The sequence below is a fragment of the Gymnoscopelus microlampas genome (genome assembly GCF_963454915.1).
Source record: "Gymnoscopelus microlampas genome assembly, chromosome: 14".
Lineage (NCBI taxonomy): Eukaryota > Metazoa > Chordata > Actinopteri > Myctophiformes > Myctophidae > Gymnoscopelus > Gymnoscopelus microlampas.
Genome location: NC_139951.1, coordinates 4636128 through 4651960, shown reverse-complemented (window position 1 = coordinate 4651960; position 15833 = coordinate 4636128). Strand labels below are relative to the sequence as shown.

Sequence of the window (15833 nt, the reverse complement as noted above, 5' to 3'; positions counted from 1 at the left end):
TTAAAACAGAATGAAAAACATACTTTATGTTTTATTTCATTTTCTTTATTTCTTTTGAGCCAGCTTGTCTGCTGGAAACTTTGGACAAGTTGGACACAGATGAGCTGGAGACATTCCGTGTTCATCTGACTACTGAACCATTGCCTGGTCATCCTCCCATTCCTACCCAAGACCTGATGAAATCTAACAGGAAAAGCACAGTGGATCAGATGGTGGAGACATATGGACCAAAGACAGCGGAGGATATAATGGTGCACATCCTGACAAAGATGGCAAAGCCTAATCTTGTTAACATTTTAACATGTAAAGGTAACTCATTTTATCATTTCATTTAATGCAGCCAGTTGTCAAATGATCCAGATGAGACCTTGAAAGTAATGCTCTATTTCTCTGTTTCTGTGCCAGTTTGTCTCCTGGAAACTTTGAACAAGCTGAACACAGATGAACTGGAGACATTTCATGTTCTTCTGACCGATGACCCATTGCCTGGTCATCCTATCATTCCTCCTGAAAACCTGATTCAATCCAACAAGAGAAACACAATGGATCAGATGCTGAAGACATATGGACCAAAGATAGCAGAGGATATTATGGTTCAAATCCTGATGAAGATGGAAAAGTTTGATCTTGTTGATGTCCTAAGATGTAAAGGTAACTAATGCAGCCGGTTATCTCACTGATGCTTTTTAAAATGGACTAAAAACCCTACCTTTTAACAAAGCGTTTTCTTAATTATTCTTGGGCCTTCTTTTCTATGCCCTGATTTTACCTGCATTTGCAAAAATGTAAAGTGCGTTATTATTATATTATTATTATTATTATTATTATTATTATTATTATTACCCTTATTATTATTAGTAACCAAACTTATTAGTAACCAAACTATAGTAATCTTCCCGCTATATTATTATTATTGTAGATAAACTTTATTTTGGACCGCATCTCCTCCCACAGTTTATTTTTCCCAATTTAGTGCCATAAGTCAAAATGACCGGCTTCACCGGGAATCGTGCGCTTGTATTTTGCTAAGAGATTGGTTACATAGTTTAATTGATATTGATTTATTAGTGCATTAAATTTCCCCATCCACTTTAATTCAAGTATTTTTTTCTCAGAAACCGTAAGGGCTAGAGTTACAAGACTTGGAGGGGAGGTTCATAATTTAGTGCGATTTTTTTTTTTTTTTTAAATACACCAGTCGGCCTCATGGTCGCGCTATAACAGCCCACTTTACGTTTTGGCCTATAACTCTTGAACCGTAGGTCGTAGAATAAAAAAAATATTTTCCCCTGAATTCCTTGAGTCATAACGCAACTCCCCATATAGGCCACGCCCATTTGCGTATAGATAGATTTTCCGCCATTTTGAATTTTCTTCAGAACACACTTTTAGCACCTCCTCCAACATATTTTGTCCAAATGTCACAAGAATCGGTACACATGATCTCTGGACCCATGCGATAAACATATCCAAACGGCATTTTGATAGTGGATCAGATGGTGAAGACATATGGACCAAAGATAATTGCCTTCCAAATTTAGTGGGAGGGGCCCGTTTTTCAAAAAACTTCAAAAATCACGAACGAAACGTCCGGTCAATCCCAAATTTGAATCACATGTCAAGGGTGGTTTAGTCAATGGATCCCCAAAAGCATTTCCACTTTGGTCCATAGGGGGTGCCACAAATGCACGTAACCGATATGAAACCGATATTTGATGCAAAAATATTTTTTGGGGGGGGATCAATCCTCTCAAAATGAAATGCAAGTGATCTCAGGAGTGATGTGACAATGTGATTGGCGCAGCCTCCAACGGTATTCCTCCCAGCGTATTCCTCGAGTCCCAACGGCCGCGACCCGTGATCGGCGTCGGCGCAGCCACACTTTGCAATTTTCCCTGAATTGCGAAAATTCTAGTTATGACTTTGCGAATGTGCTAGTGACTCCTTTAGACTGGGGGGTGAAAAGGGAGGGAGGAGTGGAAGGTGCTATGTGCAGTGGCTTCTTATATGTTTATTATAAAATATTACATTTATTTATTTATTCATAATTTTTCTCTGAACCAGTTTGGCTTCTTGAAACTTTGGACAAGCTGGATACAGTTCAGGTGGAGAAATTCCATGTTCATCTGTCTACTGACCCACTGCCTGGTCATCCGCCGATTCCTACCAAACACCTGATGAAATCTAACAGAAGAAACACAGTGGATCAGATGGTGAAGCTATATGGTTCAAAGACAGCAGAGGATATTATGGGGCACATCCTGATGAAGATGGGAAAGACTGAACTTGTTAAGATTTTAAGGAGTAAAGGTAAGTTATCCATCTGATAATGTCAGATGCAACTTGGTTACTTTTTAAATTTTCACCCTTTCACCCAATTGCTAACACTCACGTCTCTTTTGTATAATTGTCTTCACTCATGTCTCTTTTGTATATATATATATATATATATATATATATATATATATATATATATATATATATATACCCAAGAAAGCCATTGTAACATAATCATTTTGTGTAATGTTCTGTTATGTTGTCAGGATTAGCTTTTATTTATTACTTTGATCGTGTTAGTATAAAGGTCAAAATAATGGTGTATAAAACCCCTAGATGGCCTTTTGTATACCAAATGGGAATGTGGACACAAATAGGTAGACTTTCAAAAAACAAAACATAAAAAAAGCACATATTTTCGACACACCTTAACAGTAATTGTCTATTTCTCTGTTTCTGGGACAGTTTGTCTGCTGGAAACTTTGAACAAGCTGGATACAAATGCGCTGGAGAAATTCCACGACCATCTGTCTACTGACCCACTGCCTGGCCATCGTCCCATTCCTACCAAACACCTGATGAAATTGAACCGAAGAAACACAGTGGATCAGATGGTGAAGACATATGGACCAAAGACAGCAGAGGATATCAGCCTGCACATCCTGATAAAGATGGGAAAGACTGATCTTGTCGACATTCTAACATGTAAAGGTACGCATCTGCTCATGTTAGATGAGTGTGTGAGTGTGTGCGTGCGTGCGTGCGTGTGTGCGTGCCTGCGTGCGTGCGTGCGTAAACGTGTGTAAACCGTTTACACGCACGCGCGTAAACGGTTTCCCTCATACTTTATTGAAAGAGTAATCGTTCGTGTATGTCTGTCTGAGCCAGGTTGTCTGCTGGAAACTTTGGACAAGCTGGATAAAGATGAGCTGGAGAAATTAAATCGTTATCTGGCTGCTGACCCACTGCCTGGTCATCTTCCCATTCCTACCAAACATCTGATGAAATCTACCAAGAGAAACACAGTAGATCAGATGGTGAAGACATATGGACCAAAGACAGCAGAGGATATTATGGTGCACATCCTGATGAAGATGGGAAAGACTGGCATTGTTGACATTTTACAATTGAAAGGTAATTACATTAAATATAATAAGCTATGGCTTTTACATACTTTTTCTTAAAGTGTAATTCCAGAGCCCAGTGCACTGTAAAGCAAACATTTCATAACGGGATGGGTGACTTCCTTCATTGTCCATGATGCATTGCACATCTGACTGCCAGGCAGCTGCAGTGTTAACTTGCTCAGTCTTCATATCCACTGTTATATGGATATTTGGAAGTTTGCATGAATTGTCTTCGCACATAGCTTCTGTATATGCCCAAGGAGAAAGTCAGTGTAAAACAAAACAAACAAAACAAGGACTAGTTAAATAATAAGAGCTTCTCTGTTGGCCCGTTGTACACTGAACAGAATTGATGTGCAAAACACAAAAAAGAAAAATAATAATAACTTAAGAAGTCCAAACAGCACACTTCACTGAAACACATAAAGTGATTTTAAATGTTTGTCTCTACCCAGTTTGGCTGCTGGAAGATTTGGAAAATCTGGATACAGACGAGCTGAAGGAATTCCATCATGTGTTGGGCGATACCTACTTCCTAGTGATCCACGACAGGAGCGACAGGAGAAGCACAGTGGATCAAATGGTGAAGACATTTGGACCAAAGACAGAGGATACAATGGGGGACATCCTGATAAAGATGGGAAAGACCAATCTTGTTCATATTTTAAGGACTAAAGGTAACTAATATATCTGTCAGATGCAACTTATTGCCAGTTTCAACAAATGGCTGAAGATGTTGGTTACTTTGACTTTTTTCTACTTTGGAAATGGGAAATGGTTTAAAACCCATTCAAAATGTAAATCACACATTCTTGTAATTATCTATGTCTCTGTTTCTGAGCTAGTGTGTCTTCTGGAAACGTTGGAAATGCTGGATAAACATGAGCTGGAGAAATGTCATGTTCATCTGGCTACTGAGCCACTGCCCGTTCACACGGTGGATCAGATGGTGAAGACATATGGACCAAAGACTGCAGTGGAGAAGATCGTGCACATCCTGATGAAGATGGGGAAGACTGAACTTGTTGACCATTTAACACATAGATGTAATGCATCTGATTATGTTAAATGCAACCAGTTGTGTCAAATAGTCCAGATGTTATTATGTTGTCATATGAAAAAGCAAACACTTAACAGTATTCTTTCTATTTCTTTGTTTCTGTGCCAGTTTGTCTGTTCAAAACTTTGGACAAGCTGGATACAGATGAGCTGAAGAAATTCCATGTTCATCTGGCTACTGACCCATTGCCTGGTCATCCTCCTATTCCTGCCAAACACCTGATGAAAGATAAAAGGAGAAACACTGTGGATAAAATGGTGAAGACATATGGACCAAAGACAGCTGAGGATATTATGATGCACATCCTGACGAAGATGGGAAAGACTGGTATTATTGACATTTTAACATGTAAAGTATTACTTTGTGTTAAAGTGTAATTCCAGGGCGCAGTGCTAGAGTTGTTGTTTATCCTGCATGTGACTCATGGGCATTGGGTCTTAGATTGTCAGCCCTTATGAATTTGTGGGTGTAATAGAGCTAATTGGACACAAGTGGGGGCTTCATCAACCCCGGTTGGGGCCGTTTTATGTTAACTGCTCTGAGAAATGGCCAAAAGGTGACCGCACAGTTTGTATCTGTAAGCCAGTCTGTCTGTAAAGACATAGTCTCTGTTTAGTCTCTGTTTAATCATGTATGTTATTTGTAACTGAAAACAAGGCATTATCTTTCCTCCAGATCACCATCCAGGTGCCGGCCCAGATCAGGCAAATCCGCCGGTGTCATCCCAAGAAGAGAAGTTGCATTCCATAGGGACAGAGTTCATTAAACAAGTGACAGACACTGTGCTCAGTGGTCTGCTGGACAAATTACTGGATGAGAAGGTTCTCAGCGTTGAAGAGGTGAACTCAATCAGAGCAAAGGAATCCATGGAAGAGAGAGCATGGCAATTAATCGACACAGTGAACAAAGAAGGGAACAACAGATTACAGAAGATGATCAACGCCCTTCGTCGCGAGGACCCCAAGCTCCATGAACAGCTGGGTTTGGGGGATATAAGGTGCGTGTTTGGGGGGTAAATGGAACACACATCATGCCAGGCTGCTGTGTGTTTGTGTGAATGAACAGCCAACCAGGCAGACATAATAGTAATCTTGAATAGAATCACGTATTTAATGAAGGTTGAATCTCTTGAATCGTGAATCTTGAAGCAAGGCAAGGCAATGTTGTGTAAAGCACATTTCAACAACGAGGCAATTGAATGTGCGTTACACAGCTTGTGTCACCAAGTGCACTATCGTGTATTGAAATCAGCAATTTCCCGCCCTGCTATAAAACAAAATAAGAAAAATAACGGATACAAATATAGCTGTAAGCAGCAATACGGGGGCCAAGGAATGCGATAGGCAATATGCAAAACGCAATATGCAATATGCACAATAAGCCATAGAAACAGAATAGATTGAACTTTAGAGAAAGCAGCCCTTGCTGTTAACAAATGAGCATTGGAAACAGCTGAGCAGAGTTCTGAGGGATTGTAGATATTAAATTGCAAGTCTTTATTGTGTTGCTTATGTAATGGCAGATTTCAAACATGGACAGATCCTAGTATTCTATAGTTTTTCATCGCAATTCCTTGCCAGTCGGTTTAGTCGGGGCCTGGATTCGAAGCTGTGACCTTCTGTTTCCCAGGCATCCTTTCTACCAATTCAACTACAACAGCCCTGTTTAAATGTGTTGTTTGTCATGCGCCATGCCTATGTTTCACGAGAACATATGTCACAAAATTGAAAACAAACTGTTTCTGATGCACGCACGCACTTATGCACGCACGTGCGCAAGCACGCACACTCCCCCCCCCCCCCCATAAACATTCACTATTGACTATCATTAGCATTAAATCGTTTGATTATTATCATTATCACAATCATTTGGTGTGTGTGTGTGTGTGTGTGTGTGTGTGTGTGTGTGTGTGTGTGTGTGTGTGTGTGTGTGTGTGTGTGTGTGTGTGTGTCTGTGTCTTTCTAGACTCTCCTCTTGTGATGAGGTTGATCATTCAAACATGGACAGTGTGAGTAAAATCATCTCCTCTACAAAATAATCACACAGACTGATCATCAGGAATGTTACTGATTTGATTGTGACTGCTTTATGCCTTTCAGATACATTTTTCGCCGATCGTACACACAGACATGGCAAACAACGAATACAGGTAACCCTTACCAGCTTCCTCAGCAAATCTCACACCAAAGCTGAGTCTCCCCGTTTCCAGTAAAATTATGTTTTGTAAATTAACTTGATGCAACATGTGGCATGATGAGTCAATAGACAGCAATACAAATACAATCAGGTGGAATTCGGGATACACATACTAATGGCGTGGCTCCAAAGTGAGCCTCGTTCAGACTTCATGTGACATGTCTATGACGTCAGTCATTGTAGTATGTCAGTCATCTATGACCAGTGTTAGGCAAGATATTTTTAGCGGTGCCAACCGCTCTAAGTTTGACTCTGTCTGCGTGTCCGTCCGTTTGTTTGAGCACGGGCCGTTTGTTTGAGCACGGGATGAGCACGGCAAAGAAGCAAACAGCTATAACTTCAGTTTGCAGCATGCCACCAAGTCCAAATTTGGTATGTGGACTTAGACCACCAATAGGGACGAGCATGAATTGATGACGTTATCAAAGAGGGGTCCAGGGACCCCCAGCGCCCGTATGAGCACGGGATGAGCACGGGATTTTAAACAGCTATAACTCCAGTTTGCAGCATGCCACCAAGTCCACATTTGGTATGTGGACTTAGACCACCAATAGGGACCAGCATGAATTGCTGAAGCCCCGCCCCCTCTGTCTTCCCATTGGCTGGCCTTCAAACAGCCATAACTTAAGTTCGCAGCATGCTATGGAGTACAAATTTTGTATGGACTAAAGCCAGCAATAGGGACTAACTGTCATTACTTAAGCCCGCCCCCTCTGTCTGCCCATTGGCTGGGCTTTAAACAGCCATCATTCCAGTTTGCAGCATGCTACCAAGTACAAATTTGGTAAGTGGACTCAGACCACCAATAGGGACGAACTGAAATGAGTTAAGGCCCGCCCCAAAGGCACTGCTTCCTTCACACAGGGTGTGATTTTTAAATAAAAGCTTAGTTACTTACTTACTTCTCAAAAAGAAATGGCATTACTTTACTAGATACTCCAAACATAGGTTTTACAGTCACTTACAGTACAACAGCCTATAGTTCTCTCAGCCGGATCTGAACGACAACAGGGTGAGGGGAGTCCGGCTGCCCACAGCTGCACTGTGGCCTCTGAAGTTGTTGGCTATTTCCACAAAGGAACAAGTAACCCTGCCATTTATATAACTCGGCGTTACTGAGTTTGAAAAAACGAGTTGTAGAGTAAGTAGTCTTAACACATATCTATGACATATGACTCCATATTTTGGTTAGGTTTCAGCCTGATCACAGCCCCATTGACAATTATAAAATGTATGTTTTCAAAACAATATGTGGGAAAATAATTGGCAGTGTAGATAAAAATGTTGTCACAGATCAGTCCAGTGGTTTGCGAGATTAGCTACTCACACACACACACACACACACACACACACACACACACACACACACACACACACACACACACACCACACACACACACACACACACACACACACACACACACACACACACACACACACACACACACACACACACACACACACACACACACACACACTGATGACTAGCCACACCATAAAGGTAAATGCTTTGTGTCACAGGTTCAAATTCCCCGGGGCAGGGCTGTTCCAGTGCAGTGTGACAAGGTTGGCGTTTGGAATGACAGGGGAAGGAGAAGTCCTCTACAGGACTGTTCAGTGGGATAAACGATGGCTTCAGCCAACAGGAAAGACTCCTGCGGGGCCCCTGTTTAGCATTAAGGGTCCTCAGGAGTCTGTCTGCCAGTTGCACCTGCCACACTGTGACATCACACCCGGTGAGTGTTGAAATCCAATGTGGGATGCTGTATTTCATGGTTTGTTGTTAAAGACCAGCTGCAATGGCTTTTCGTGACCATGCTGTGGTACTAGTTCTAAAGATCTACCACCACAAAATGATAGCTACGAAATAACTTTTCCACGGGAGAGCAGATGGTTATCTTCTGTACGGACAGTGGCTCTGCCTGAATGTTTGTGGAGATGATGAGTGGGGGTGGGTTGTTCATTAATTAATTAGTTAGCACAACACGTTCCCATCCAACAAGGCATTGTTGGATCAATTACTGCAACACGTTTTGGACCTGCCAATGTAACAATTATCATGATTATGTTATTTTATGTACACCCTATCCTATACTGAGGAACACATGAAAAACAGACAAAGCACTTCCCAATGCCTTCTATGCACTGAGAATGCAATTAGCAGCCAGCCTACCTAAAACTCGGTAGGCTAGTGCTTGGCTCATACTGTAGAACACATTGCCTGCGGGTTACATGGACATCATGTATTCATTCAGAATGAACTCATTCCGAATAGAGATTTATAATCTGTTCCACTCACCTGTTTACATGGAACCTGAATGGGACCTGAATAAAAGTATTCCTCGTTTACATGACCCAAAGCATTCATTCGGAATATAACTTTTGACATGCACAAAGTGGTTCCTGCTGACAACCTCGTTTTAGTTGGATTAAACAAGTGTTCTATGTTTAATAAACACACAAAAAAAGGCTATGTTTTATTATCATTAGGGCTTTGATGCTAATTCTCAACATGATGGGTACATCTGCAGAAGTTGTGGCACCTAAAGAAAAGCTCAAAAATTGATCAACACATGCTCTCAACACGTCGGCTCACAAAATATGAGTAGTTTCACATCCCTAATTTAGCACATGACAATATTGTGCTGCTACTGTAGACATTTAAAGCGACTTAGGGTACTTAAAAGAGCGCTATATAAATCTGAACTATTATGATGATAATCGTTATTTTCTTTTCACCGCAGTAATTCATTCATTCATTCATTCATTCCGAATAGAAGTGTATTCATTCCGAATAAACCTGTCCATGTAACCACAGCCATTGGGAAGTGTTGTGTCTGACTTTCATCTCTTTCTGACAATATAACAATAGGATTCATATTAGATATCTGCAAAATGAAAAAGAAAAACTTTTCACAGGTGATGACCTTACTGTGGCCCACATCGCAGAGGATACGGTGGAATTCTTACAACCGATGAAAGTGACCAAGACTCACGTGGTTGTAAATGTGACCCACCTGTCTCTCTTTGGGTTGGTGTGTGGTGTGTGGGACTGGTTTACGAAACCTAAACCAACCGCTGGTCAAGTGCTGCTGTTCCTTCGACCACCAAGCGACAAACTTGTGATGAAAGTACTTCTGCTACCGAGCAATGTGGATACTGATGCGGTAAAATATATGTTATAAGTTAGTGGTTAGCATATCAGAGAGACTGAATTTTGTTAAACTTATTGTATTTCAAAATGAAATGGATTATCTTTTTTCCCCACTCATTTTAGCTAGTTTTTATGTGTGGGCACATTCAACAACCAATTCAAGACTAAATTGTATAAGCTATAAGGACAAAAAAGTCAGTCAGTAGTAGTGATGAAGTAGCCTGTATACATAGCATGAACAATCTGCCGTTGTACCAGGCATTATGATTGAGCCATCTGTTCATGTTGTGTGGTGTCATTGTAGGTACTACTGCGTCATAAAAAGGACAATTACATCGAGACTACCTCAAACTGTGAGCTCACTCCAAATCAAGTCTACAGTCTGCTGTGTACTCCACATGAAGTAGAACCACCAGAGGTATTGCACTCTAAGACTACAACCTGAGTTTTTAATATTGTAAATAAACTAAGTTTATTATGCGTTTGATGCCATTAGAACTGGAATGGAGTCAAAACGGATGATGTTCCATCATTTTCCTACTACTGCTGTACTTCTACTTCTACTACTACTGCTACTGCTGCTGCTACTACTACTACTACTACTACTCCAATAGTAAAACAGTTGTGTGTGTCTTCAGGGTGGTATGCCGCCTTATCGTCTGGAATATGGACCAAATTACCATGCCACATTTGAGGTGTCCATGGATCTCAATACAGAATATGCCTCATTGGAGGTGCAGGGACCTGGGAAAAACAGAGTGTGGCGGAAACAGAAAGTGAAAGTTAAAGGTACAATTATGTATTTGAATTGAATCAGGGTGAACGTTTTAATGGCCAAGTTAATTTGCACATATTTTGAATGTGTCAATGCTATTAACAGCACACAGGGGGCAGGGGTTCTCCTCCAAGTGTCAAGATGAGACATGAGACAGAATTATACCTGGCACTCCCCATATTGTTTGCAGGAGAAAGACTGGTAGTAAGGGGAAAGACATTGTGACTGCACCTTTTCAATTTCTCCACACAAGAGTCATCTGTGACATATCTACGTATGTCATATGACATTAAAAAAACACAAAAAAATATATGCGCGTGTGCATGCAAGTGTTCAAGAAAATGTATTGGAGATACTTCTTAATCTGGTGCCGATTGGCCCAGCTGTTTACAGGATTAGCATCATACACACACACACACACACACACACACACACACACACACACACACACACACACACACACACACACACACACACACACACACACATACAATCAGGATGGAATATGTCAAATTGGACAGATCCATCTTAATCACATGACTATAGCGATAATGTGTACCGACATGCATGATGCTTGGACAAAATCTGTAGGAGTAATATCAAAACATTTGTTTAGCAAATATCTGCCTCCTGGTGGCGCTTGAACAGGACAATGTGAAAAGGGTGCATGTGTTCTTCGGCCTAGTGAGAATGTGCGGGCAAAGTGTTACGGCAATCGGACATTGCGTTTATGATTTGAGGCATTTTGTTCAAAACAAGCCACTTCTGCTAACTTACGATGCCAATCTTAGCCAATCAGGATGGAATATGAAAAATCTGAAAGATCTGTTTGGTTTAATGACTTTAGAGATACTGTGTACTGATTTGCATGATATTTGGAAAAAAATCTGTAGGAGTAATACTACAAAAAAATGTCTGCAATAAGTGGAATTGGATCTCTTATGGTCGCCTCCCCTGGGACATTAGCATGCACAATAAAAAACAGTATAAACTCAAGTGAGGGTGAAGAGGGGGATGCGAAGATTGACGCCAAACTACCTCAATATCCCCCCCAGCGGCCAGAACAGTTAATTACTTATTGGACTTTGTTTACGTTTATGGCTTTGTTGAATATAATGGATTTAAGAGTAATGTTTTTGTCATATTCTCACATTGCCACAATAAAGCATCTGTTATCAAAAGCAGCTTTAGTTTTATTAAATATGTCCATCAAGGCATTTCTTTGAGCGCTTGTCCCTCCAAAATGATAGTAGTAGTTTTCATTGGGCCCCACCACACAAGTACAGTCACGACGTTTCCCTGCGTATGTCGCAGCTATAATAGCTGAACACAATCATTAAATGGACAAATAACAAATAATGGTTTTCTCTCAAATGCCTCAGGTGTGGAAAACCTTCAGATTACCCAGACCAAAGGTGTGGAAAACCCTCAGATTACCCTGACAGAAGGTAAGAAACCATTCCTTTTTTGACCCTGAAAATAAAACCAATGACTATAAAATGAAATTGACAAGTGGTGTAAAAAATGAAATTGACAAGTAGTGTAAGTGATGTGTTAAATAGCTCTATATTCTGATAGTAATCATAGCTAGAGAATGTTTGATCAGTAAGGTTCTCTCTCTCTCTCCTGATTGGATGAAACTGGTATCATCCTGATTTCTGAAGAAAAAAACATATTTTTCTGTTTAGGCAACTAAGGAGCTGAGTTTTTTTTTTTAAAGACGGGGTGCCGTGATTTTCAGTGATCCCCCCACCCCACCCCCCCCTAAAACATATTATGGTTATACTAGGAGGAAGATTTTTTTTCAAAAAAGTGTACAGAAATTGTTAAAATTATGTTTTTATGTGGACACGCCTCCAGTTCATTAAGTATTCCTGGTTCTCACCTTAGCACCTCCTCCACCACCTTAGCACCACCCACCTGTCCTAGTCCCTCCTCCTCCTCATGCCCACACCTGTTTTTGTTATGATAATGAGGGGGAGGGTATATTTTTAGCCAGCTTTGGGAATGTCGTGCGGTTGTGTACCCGGAAGTAGAGACGCACTGTGATTGGCCAGTAGTGACTTTGAGTGACAGTTGGGGCAAACGCAGTCAGTGGGGCAGACGCAGTCCTGACAAACGCAGTCAGTGGGGCAGACGCAGTCCTCACCAATAATATTTACGATTCTGTCCCTATCGGTACATAACTCGGACGGCGCTGAGTCGACGAGCAGACCTTCGGCTGGTCGTCGCGGGCACTCGCGCCTGGAGGCGCTCGGGCGCGACTCCTCAGCCTCAAGGTCTGCTCAGTCGGCGCGCCTCCGTCATGGTCCATAACTATACTTTATCGGCGAAAAAAAGTAGTCCGCGGATGACAGAAAAAGTTTCTCCCCAAGCGGGAGTCGAACCCACACTCCCAGTGGTAGTGGGTTGGGGGTCTAATGATTAGCGAGGTGCGCCACTGAGGCCGGTGCCGAAATTGGGTATTTTGGTTGTATTAGAATGTGACGTCCTAACTCTTCTATTATAGAAGAAAGAAGTCCCCGCCCGCGCCCCCGCCCAAAAGGGGGCGCCTCGCCCCATCGGGGCGAGGCTCCCCATATACGCACTACACTTAGATAGCTGGCATATTTTTACTATGTCACTAAAGCGCTGTTTCTCTATTGGCAAGTTTGACCCTCAAGGTTTCAGCCTCCAGGAAGAAACTCCAAATAGTCAGAAAAGACATTAAACACCATAAAACCACCACCGGGGGGCTTAATGAAGTTCTATCCACCTCATAGACACATGAAAAACAGAAAAAGTGCAAAAACATGGCACCAGCTCTTTAACAAAAAAAAATATATATTGTTTTTTCTTTCTCTTTTCCTCCCCCTTAGTCCCCCTGCCGCTTAACAAGTGCAGTGCACCTCTACCTTTCTGTGGGCATAAATCCGCATAATAGTCTGATATATTTGTATTATTGTTTTTTTTACAGACAAGAAAGTTGACTTTGTGGAACGTAACATGACGGGGCTAATTCAGCGCGTCAGTAATGTCATGTGCATAGCAGATGAGCTTCGTCTTAAAAAGGTTCTCCACAATGAGATGTACAGCGAAATCATGGAAACCAAGACCAGTCACAAACAAATGAGAAGGCTGTTCTCTGCTGTAAGTCGACAAGGACCAATGGCAATCTCAGCATTCTACGATGCTCTGCAAGAGCATGAACCGTGTCTCGTCAGTGATCTGGGTAAGAGCCAACAACTTTAAATCCTTTTTTTTAGTCCAGTTTGTTGGAGTTCTGTGTGACATGCAGTGGTGGAAAAAGTACTCAAATGTTTTTACTTAAGTAAAAGTATCAATACTGCGACGTAGAAGTACTCTGTTACAAGTAAAAGTCCGGAATTCAAAATGTACTTGAGTGAAAGTACATAATGTAGTGGTATCAAAATGTACTTAAGGTACCAAATATAAAAGTACTAAAATGTTTGAAAATAGACGATCTACAAGCTCACAACGCGTCGCGATGCTTTGTGAGCTTGTAGATCGGCTATTTTCAAATAACCTTGGTAGGTCTAAAGTGGTTAATGTATGTTATATAATGTAATCATTTATATCTGCAAAGTAACTAGTAACTAAAGTTTTCAAATAATTGTAGTGGGGTAAAAGTACAGTATTTGCCTCCGAGATGTAGTGGAGTAAAAGCATAGACAATTGGAAATACTCCAGTAAAGTGAAAGTACCTAACAATTGTACTTAAAGGGGAAATCCACCCCTTTTCAATATTTAACTATGTCATTAATATAGCATAAAGGAGTTGTGTGGAAATAAGAAAAAAGTTCCCCCCTTTCTGTGTTGCCTTGAACTGGAGGATTGATTGTGGGTTTAACATTGCAAATTACACTGTGATGACTCATCATGGTGTAATTTGCAATGTTTTTTCTTATTTCCACACAACTCCTTTATGCTATATTAATGACATAGTTAAATATTGAAAAGGGGTGGATTTCCCCTTTAAGTACAGTACTTGAGTAAATGTGCTTAGTTACTTTACACCACTGGTGACATGCTTTTCATTTTTAATTCCAGCAGAACATCCCGGCAAATAAACATGCACTGAAGATGTCTTTTTTTTTTTTTTAAAGCGACAACCACTGAGATGTCTCTTTGATTTTGTTATGTAATTGAGATAAAGGTGTAAAACAATGATTAACCTATTCTTTGACAGCTTGTTTTCGCTAGATTCCAGGATATATAGGAATAAAAGATTGATGCAATGATCTTCATTTGCTTTTTTATGCATAGAGTATGTCAATAGAAACTGAGCTGACAAAATTGATTTTCTAACAGATGATTATAGAAAGTATTACAAAGATTGAGAGACACTGAACAAGTGTTAGTACAGTAATACAACAAGATTATATGTATGTATGCTCAACATGATGTTATGACTGTGAACACCCTCCCATACACTGTATGCATTATGTGATATCTCCACTCAGGTCTTAATACAATCAATGCATTCATCATCAACTGTCTGTAACTAATATTGATGTAATTTCTACGGTAAAAAAGTATCTAATCATTTTACAATGTTTAACTGTGCAATGCATCATGGGAACAATAATTACAGAAGCTTACTGCATTTTTCCACCACAGTAACATAACGTAAAGATTACAGTCAGGTTGTGTTCTAACTGTACATAGTAGTTTTACAGTAATGAAAAGTAGCCTGTACATAACATGCACTGTACATCATTATCAGACTTCCAGTCCACAAGCACTGGCAGTGCGCACAGCACCGTCAATGCTGTGCCTGGATCTGGCTCGCCTGCCACTGGCTCGATTGGCTGGGGTGGTTCATGTTTTAAATGTTTAAAATCAGTGTTTCTCAACCTTTTCAGGGCCCCCTCAAAATAGTTGAAAGAATTCACGACGCACCCATTTGACACGGCAGTGTGGTCAGATGGGTGGATTTTCTGAGCATGTTTTTTTTTCCTTCACAGTATGTATATCACAAAGAAAAGATTGTTCAAGTGTTTTAAGAAAAATATTGATGTTAAATTATCAATCAAATCCTAGTGTTTTGCGCACTTTGCAATATCATGACCACCCACCAGTGGGCCCAGGGCCAAAGGTTTAGAATCTCTGTTTTTAAATTAAGAAGAAAATGTCTGCATGCGCTTATCTCTGGAGAGAGTCTTAAAGGGATAGTTCACCCCCTAAATTATTTTTTTCCTATGGATTAGCCACCCCATGGAGACTTGAATTGGTGTTTTGTTT

General features: G+C 40.7%; 2 protein-coding genes across 3 annotated transcripts; both read left to right on the top strand.

Annotated features, from left to right (window-relative positions):
- Positions 1-2249: 2249 nt before the first annotated feature.
- Positions 2250-4617, top strand: LOC311059524 (uncharacterized protein; the record flags this gene model as incomplete). Its single annotated transcript, XM_084077536.1, has 6 exons — positions 2250-2310; positions 2743-2988; positions 3166-3411; positions 3860-4081; positions 4250-4428; positions 4573-4617. 6 exons carry the CDS (start codon positions 2250-2252, stop codon positions 4615-4617), a joined length of 999 nt encoding a protein of 332 aa, XP_083933662.1.
- A 60-nt stretch (positions 4618-4677) lies between these two features.
- On the top strand, positions 4678-14748 carry LOC311061045 (caspase recruitment domain-containing protein 8-like). 2 transcript variants are annotated; one of them, XM_084079529.1, is made up of 11 exons: positions 4678-4791; positions 5140-5461; positions 6430-6472; positions 6564-6613; positions 8182-8396; positions 9580-9827; positions 10119-10232; positions 10453-10603; positions 11972-12037; positions 13546-13800; positions 14643-14748. In XM_084079529.1, exons 1-11 carry the CDS (start codon positions 4686-4688, stop codon positions 14657-14659), a joined length of 1587 nt encoding a protein of 528 aa, XP_083935655.1. In that variant the 5' UTR covers positions 4678-4685; the 3' UTR covers positions 14660-14748. The 2 variants fall into 2 exon arrangements, with proteins under 2 accessions (XP_083935655.1, XP_083935654.1); XM_084079528.1 differs by having other exon boundaries at positions 14640-14672.
- Positions 14749-15833: the final 1085 nt, after the last annotated feature.

What these genes read in the sequence shown, in the direction of transcription:
- LOC311061045 (XM_084079528.1), top strand. Translation starts at nt 4,686, where the DNA reads ATGAAAGATAAAAGGAGAAACACTGTGGATAAAATGGTGAAGACATAT. An exon ending in ACACTGTGACATCACACCCG is followed by an intron (nt 8,397 to 9,579) that starts GTGAGTGTTGAA and finishes AACTTTTCACAG; the next exon opens with GTGATGACCTTACTGTGGCC. An exon ending in ACAGAAAGTGAAAGTTAAAG is followed by an intron (nt 10,604 to 11,971) that starts GTACAATTATGT and finishes CAAATGCCTCAG; the next exon opens with GTGTGGAAAACCTTCAGATT.